The 7,770-nt window shown below is 47.0% G+C and overlaps 1 protein-coding gene across 1 annotated transcript; it reads right to left on the reverse strand.

Moving 5' to 3' along the window:
* Positions 1-5,686: 5,686 nt before the first annotated feature.
* Positions 5,687-7,497, reverse strand: LOC123169210 (uncharacterized). Its single transcript, XM_044587050.1, has 3 exons — positions 6,946-7,497; positions 6,488-6,815; positions 5,687-6,005 (listed from the first exon to the last, which is right to left on the reverse strand). Exons 1-3 carry the CDS (start codon positions 7,447-7,449, stop codon positions 5,965-5,967), a joined length of 873 nt encoding a protein of 290 aa, XP_044442985.1. The 5' UTR covers positions 7,450-7,497; the 3' UTR covers positions 5,687-5,964.
* Positions 7,498-7,770: the final 273 nt, after the last annotated feature.

The following is a 7,770-nucleotide window of genomic DNA, read 5'->3' on the forward strand; positions in this document are numbered from 1 at the left end:
TGATGTTCGGCTTAGGGCCCGGTTCGCCGATCTTGCCGATGAAGACGTGGATTCCGCTGAAGGGGACCCGGTACCCGTACTCGATTGAGCCGGCCTCGGGGCCCCAGCCTGCGTCGTCGATGTAGAGTTTGCCGCGACGACTCTTGGTCATCCGGCCTACAGCGTATCCCTTGATCCCTTCGAAGCTGCCCTTTAAGAACTCGAAACCACCGTGCGCCAGCCCACGGTGGGCGCCAACTGTCGTGGTTTTGTCACGGCAGATGTCCTAGTGAAAGGACTTAAACATGGAGCCATTGCGACGTAGTTAGCTTAAAGGGGTTAAAGCGGGACAAAGGACACAAGGAGTTTATACTGGTTCGGCCCCTTGCGGTGAAGGTAAAGGCCTAATCCAGTTGAGGTGGTATTGCTAGGGTTTCGATGACCAGGGAGCGAATACGCTTTGCCTAACTCTCGAGTTTGTTGTTTCTTGTCCCTAAACCGCCGCCGGGTCGTCCCTTTATATACACAGGTTGACGCCCGGCGGTTCACAGAATCCGGCCGGCTCATAAACGTGTCCGGCTCGGTTTCTACTCTTTCCTATCTTACAACACAAGTCATACATCTTATGGTGGTTTACATCTTTGGGCCTTAACCCGCCTTTGGGCTTTGGGCCTTGTTACCAAGTCCCCTCCGTAAAGCGCCATCTCCCATGTCTTCAGAGGCTTCAAATACGGGTAAATCACTATGAGTATAACCCGGCCCCTCCTGGGCGGTTTATACTCAACAGTTATATCCCCAACATTAGGCCTCAGGTTGATTTGAACTTGTTCACATCAATCTTCAACACTTATAAAAATCCCTCCTTTGTTACTTTCACAAAACTTGTAACTCGCCATGACGTCATATTGGCTAGTCGGATTCGGATTGGGCGGAGACAAAGTGGAGAGGAATTCAACTTCCGCGGGTTGCCAATTTCTTCGTAGGTTGTCGTGGTTTTGTCACGGCAGATGTCCTAGTGAAAGGACTTAAACATGGAGCCATTGCGACGTAGTTAGCTTAAAGGGGTTAAAGCGGGACAAAGGACACAGGGAGTTTATATTGGTTCGGCCCCTTGCAGTGAAGGTAAAGGCCTAATCCAGTTGAGGTGGTATTGCTAGGGTTTCGATGACCAGGGAGCGAATACGCTTTGCCTAGCTCTCGAGTTTGTTGTTTCTTGTCCCTAAACCGCCGTCGAGTCGTCCCTTTATATACACAGGTTGACGCCCGGCGGTTCACAGAATCCGGCCGGCTCATAAACGTGTCCGGCTCGCTTTCTACTCTTTCCTATCTTACAACACAAGTCATACATCTTATGGCGGTTTACATCTTTGGGCCTTAACCCGCCTTTGGGATTTGGGCCTTGTTACCAAATCCCCTCCGTAAAGCGCCATCTCCCATGTCTTCAGAGGCTTCAAATACTGGTAAATCACTATGAGTATAACCCGGCCCCTCCTGGGCAGTTTATACTCAATAGTTATATCCCCAACATAGGTCCTTGGTGAGTTGGTGTTACATAGGTCCTTGGTGAGTTGGTGTTACATAGGTCCTTGGTGACTTGGTGTTACAAGAAGCAAAAATGTGTGTCTCTCTCCATCATCGAATCCGAGTACATCGCCGCCGCAAGTTGTTGTGCCCAATTGCTATGGATGAGGCAAACTTTAAAGGATTTCGCTGTCATTTGTGACCAAGTGCCTCTTTTATGTGACAATAAAAGTGCAATCAAGATCACCTAGAATCCCTTGCAACATACCAAGACAAAGCATATTGAGATTCCTCACCACTTTTATTCGAGATACGTGAACCATGGAGATACTAAGCTATCTTATGTAGGCGCCGGGAAGCAACTAGCGGATATTTCCACGAAGCCTCTAGATGAAGGAATATTCTGAGAGTTACGACATGAGCTAAATATCATTGATTCCGGTAATGTGGTCTAAGATTGTGCACACCTTCCCATGTCTCAATATTTATATTGTTTAGGTGTAGGAATGGACATAGGGGGTGTTGTTCAATCCATGAACTCACATTCTTCTTATTATGCGCAAATAGAAAAATCATCCACTATAGTCACTTTGTGTCAAAATGTGCTTCAATGAAGAATATTGGTTATTGAGCTCAAGATATATCTTTGTTGCACCAAGCCAAACACTCAAACACGATGGCTTCGGCCACCGACCCTTTTGGGGAGTTGGTTTTATTTGGTCTTCATTTGGAATATTAGGCTTTAATCATCTGTATGCTATCATTGTAAAAACACTTAAAATTTGGTTTCCACCTTTGCATCTTGCAATTTTTAGTGCATATTACGGTATCTTTTTTATGACAATGTCTCCATCTCAAGCCATACTCATCTTACCCATCTTACTATTCTTGGTGCACAGGTTCCTTGTTCAAAAAATTAATCTAGAATTTTTTTGTTGGTGGCAAGCGGTACTATACCGCTGGGATGTGCGGTACTACCGAACCCCCTATTAGGAGTACCAAGGGTGGTACTACCGCGAGGAATAAGCAGTACTGCCGGACCTCGTGGGTCAATAGTATGAACTGAAGCTCTAGTTTATACCAGGAGTGGTACTACCGCTTACACAAGTGGTAGTACCGGTCTGCAAGATCTGGTTTATATATATGGGGCGGGGCAAAGGGGTATCTCCCCCCCCCCCTTACTTCCCCATGCCCTCAGCATAAACTTCTCGTCCCTCCGGCACACGAACTGCACCGGGGAGACCTCCCTCGCCCCGGCTCCATCGCTCCTTCACCGGATCGGCTCCATGGGATCACTCCCGTCCTCGATGTCCTCCCTGGTTTTCGGTATTGCCCTGTTCCATTCTCTCTGGGTTTCTATCTTAGAACCCTAAGATTTCTAGGGCAATGCAAGTGGGATTCAATTTTTTTGGGCAAACTATGTGGAGGAGGTCATTCTTACATGTAGTATTCATTGGATTAGAAGCCCCAGTGATGTATAGGTGACTTTTGATTCAGGTAGTTATAGTGCTCACCCTAGATTTCAAAGTGCCCGCTGTATAGGCAAGCGGTACGTACTACCAGTCTCAGGACCAGTACTACCACTCTGGCACAACGGTACTACCGGACATAGGAGTGGTAATACCGCTGTCTGAAGAATCTGTCACCTTTTGCATTTACTTCGTGGATTTCATGGACTTGTGCACTTACTTTCCTATGCTATTTCCTCTATGATATTCACGTGTGATGGTTCTCATGGGATCATTTTCTACTTTCATATAATATATATAGGATTATTTAATATAATTATATTATATGGAGCTAAAAACGAGCGAGCAAGTGTTGGCTTGAGATCCGCTCATTTCTCGACCGAGCTACATAAAGTGCTCATACTCAGCTCATTTTTTTTATCCAAAAGACGAGTCGATGTCAAGCATCTCATGAGCCTCGAGATTTTCCCGCAGCCTTAACAATGCGCGAGCTGTGCAACTTCTCATTCACCAGCTTTTCATGCTGAAACCAAAAGAGACTTAAGTTAAAACACATGAGGATATGTGCTATTGCTAGCCTAGCAGATGTATCCAGCATTTTTCGTACATCGCAAGATAGGTTAAATGAATCTAAAAAATATCCTCCGTATAGGCTAACAATAGCAAACAAACAATATCAAAGCCACATCATCAGCACCACACCTAAACAAACCATCAAATGATGATATCGAAGCCGGGTGGAAGTCCTGAAGAAAGGAGAAGTGACGGATTCATAAGCAAAGAGGTTGATCTTGAAGAACCTTTAGGAGGTTTATTAGCAAGGAAAGAGTGCTAACTTTTTTGCAGTGAAGAAGCTTGATGAAAAGAAAGGCACTTTTGATGTATGGTGCCCACAAAAAGGTTGAAAATCTTTTCCCAGTTGTACCATGATCATATGCACAAACAACTAGTTAGATAGAAATTAGAATTTCTATTCAAAGAAAAGAGACGTGGAAAATGGCTAGTAAAGTTGCGTTAATGACCATCACTAACACCTGAACACATTATTTTGTGCTAACCAAACTACAACAGGCAAAGCAGATGCAAAGGTTGTATCATGATTATAAAAAATAAGGTTAACCCATATAATTGGGATAGACATAAGTATGATTATACAAACATACTTAGAACGTATGCAACATCTGCGAGTTAATTGCACAAAACTATCACATTTGAGATTAGATTTGCACAAAACCACCTAGTCGCTAATTTTCTTCAAAAGTCACCGCGTTTTCAATAATTCTTTTGCAGAAAACACTGATCAAAGAATTTGGCCCATTTGAGCACTTTGCTGACAGGTGGGGCCGATTGTAAGGAGCTGACTTGGCAAAAAAAATCGCCACATGCGTGCGTTGAATAGTCTCCACTCATTAGGGCTTACCCGTCAGCATGCACACACTTCTCTCTTCCTTGTACTCCCTCCGATCCTAAATGTAAGTCTTTGTAGAGATTTCACTAAATGGACTACTTACGGAGCAAAATGAATGAATCTAAACTTAAAATGCATCTATATACATCCGTATGTGGTTTATAATGGAATCTCTACAAAGACTTATATTTAGGAACGGAGGGAGTAGACATTATGCCGAGCACCTTGTCTGCACACGCTCGGCCGGACCGACGGCCCGTAGACACGGCGGTGCAGCTCTGCGGCTCGGCGGCGGCGGGCGCAGATGGCCTCGACGCACTGGATCCGGCCGGGAGCACACTATTATGACATGATATATTTAACTTCAACAGTAGTAAATGCATTAGAAGGAAAGTGAACTGTTGAATGGGAGACTGAATTTGACTAAAAAATTGCAGCACAAGAAAGCTTACTAACTGGAGAACGCATGCCGAAGAGAATTTTAGCCTATGCTCCGTGGAGAGCATGACAGATGAACTTCCTACAATGAACTAAATTATTTTGATTGAGCGAAGAAAAGAATAGAATGACTTATATTGCTAGAAGAATATACACATCTGACCTCTGTGCATCCTTTATTATGTCCATCCGATTAACACACGCAAATCCTGGAAAGCAGACGAAGCTGCTATTGCACATAACCAAAAGAACAAGATTAGATGCTGATACCAGATGCATCGTCTAAGCGGGACGCAGATGGCAACACTAAAGAAGTTAAGCACCATGTCACAGGCACTGCAACCGTTCTGGCAGATCAACAATCTCATATTGCTAAAACAAGACAACAAAAGAAAAAGAAGGCACCTTCTGTACAAAACCTGAAAGCAATGTAATGTGCAGAAACTAGTTTTCATGTAGATGTACTGTTGTTGGATAAAACCTGAATGTTGTTCATACGTTGCAAACTCCGTGGCCAACACCCAAAACAGCACAACTGAAAACACGATCACCAGCTCACAGCAAGAATCCGCTACATTTTTTATTTGTACGAAATGCATATAGTCTAAAAGAAATACATGACCACCGGCCCACTGGAAGAACCAACTGCATTTTCCATTTATATGAAATGCATAATGTAAAAAAAAATACATGATCATCATCACACTGCAATAACCACTGCATTTTCCATTTATGTGAAGTACATCATCCAAAATGAATGGTGATCGTCGATTCATTTGCAGAACCCATAGTGGAATGCTTCATCCCGGAAGCAATAGCAACCACATCACAGAGATGAATGTCAGAAGAGCGACAGTGCAACGATTACTACAACCAGAATCGCTATGAAATTATTCACCCATTGGACACAACGCTTTCAGCAGGTCAGAATCATAGAACCGCGATGCCAAAATAGACAGGTTCCCCCTGTCCTGAGAGCGGAGCAAGTTTAGCTAGCAAAAGAAACACAAGAGCTGATTATTTTTCTCAACCTACTATATCTATCTATCAAATATCAATATGCAAAAGTAGGCGTCCAGTTCTGCCGGCATTGTGTCTGAGGCAGCGAAACTTCGAGGTGAATGTCAGGACTTCCACTCTGATCTTTCTCTACTTCGCGGCGACATCTGGGTGTCGCAGCGCGTCATAGGCTGAATTAGCAGAAATATGAGGCAGTTAGGCGGCAGACAAATAATCAATATATTGACAAGATCAAGAAGACAAAACCTGAAACAATATAATTATAATGTGCAAGGAACTAATCTTTATGGACTATCGATACAACCTGAATTTTGTTCACAGGTTAGAAACTTAGTATCTTCTCTGGAAAGATGAAATGAGAAACAGTTGCAGACAATTCCCAACCCCTGACAGTTTCAGTTAACTTGTTTTCCAGTACATTTTCAGTAAACGGTTTTACTGTAACAGTTTCGGTAAACTATTTTGCAAACACACGCAGATCAGTACCCTACTTAAACAACATCAGTAATATCATGGCCGTGCAGGAAAAAGTATCGACACCAAAATCTGTACATTGTGCATAACAAATGCAGTCAAGACTAGCTGTTCACTTCTTGCCACCATTAGGAGGAAAATGGGAAGTTTGAGTTGTGGCATGGAGAGAGGCTCTCACCAGGGGTCCCGGACAGCATCACGACAATGTCGAGGGTCTCGCCGTAGCGGCCGTGAGGCAGGTTGACGACGAGTGGGGTCAGCCTCCCGTAGAGTCCCGCTCGGACGCACATGACCATGTCGCGGCGCTGGCCGTGGATGTCGATGTCGCCGACGCGGCTGGCCAGCGCGTTCCTCAGGTGGTACACGGACCTCCCCCTGATACGGAGCGCGGACCAGCCGTCCTCGTTGTAGAGCCCCTCGTCGCTCGCTCGCACGAACCGAATCCGGCGCCACCCGCCCGGCTTGCGCCCCAACATGATGACGGAGAGGTCTCCGGGGACGCGGGTCTGCACTTGAGTCGCCAAGAACCCTAGTTATGCATATTCAGGAGATCAAAGAAGCAGGGTGATAATCTGAATTTTCTGATCGAAAACACAAATGCGATCAGGAATGAGAAGCGGGACATGGCGAACTCACCCGAATCGGGCCCGGAATGAGAGGCGGGCGCGCTCTGGGGCGGATCGGCTCGACGATCCAGTGCATCATGGCGCTGACGTTGTCGGTGTACTCGACGCCGACGCGGGCGTTCCACCGGAGGTACCTGCGTAACTTGCCGCTGGCGCGGAGGTAGCGGCCGCCGATGTTGCGGAGCAGGACGCCGTCCCCGGAGCCCGCGTCGACGGCCTGCCACATGATGGCCGCCAGAACCGGCTCGTCGTAGTCGCGCTGCTCGGCGCGGAAGCCGTGGTGTCCGAACGGTGCCGGCTTGGCCGCGGCGGCGAGGTAGCGGCCGTAAGCGGCGCCGTGGAGGAGCAGGTGCGAGCCGTCGCCGTGGTAGATGTGCACCGTCCACGCCGCGTTCAGCGAGTACCGGCGGCGGCTGATGGAGACGCTCTCCCCGTCGTCGTCGGCGTGGAGGTAGTACATGTCATGCACGCGGCTCCGCAGCCGGACGTGCTGCCCGTCGTGGAAATGGTCCATCGGTAGAGGTGTGGGCGCTGCGCGGTGGAGAGGCCATGGCGAAGGCTGTTGGTTAGGCGGTTACGATCGGGCGCCATCGCCATGCGAGCCTCTGCGCACAAGGTGGGCCTGCAGGCCATTTGCTCGGCCCTGGGCTCCTCAAACCCTATTCGGCACCTTAAGCGCCAGTTTATACTCCACAGTTGTTTCGGTTTGTTTGTGGAATATGCTATTTGCCGCTCGATGCGGCAAGTTGTCGGGCGAACGCACAGGAGATCCAACAAGCGTTCGGGCGTGGACCGGCCCGTGTAACGTTTCAACAATTCCGGTTTTAGGAACATT

The sequence above is a fragment of the Triticum aestivum genome, chromosome 7D (genome assembly GCF_018294505.1).
Source record: "Triticum aestivum cultivar Chinese Spring chromosome 7D, IWGSC CS RefSeq v2.1, whole genome shotgun sequence".
NCBI lineage: Eukaryota > Viridiplantae > Streptophyta > Magnoliopsida > Poales > Poaceae > Triticum > Triticum aestivum.

Bases quoted from the DNA above. Each gene is read 5' to 3' on its own strand.
- LOC123169210 (XM_044587050.1), bottom strand. From the start codon at position 7,449: ATGGACCATTTCCACGACGGGCAGCACGTCCGGCTGCGGAGCCGCGTG. The intron at 6,816-6,945 runs GTGAGTTCGCCA...ACTCAAGTGCAG, and splicing joins TCATTCCGGGCCCGATTCGG to ACCCGCGTCCCCGGAGACCT. The intron at 6,006-6,487 runs GTGAGAGCCTCT...CTGCTAATTCAG, and splicing joins GATGCTGTCCGGGACCCCTG to CCTATGACGCGCTGCGACAC.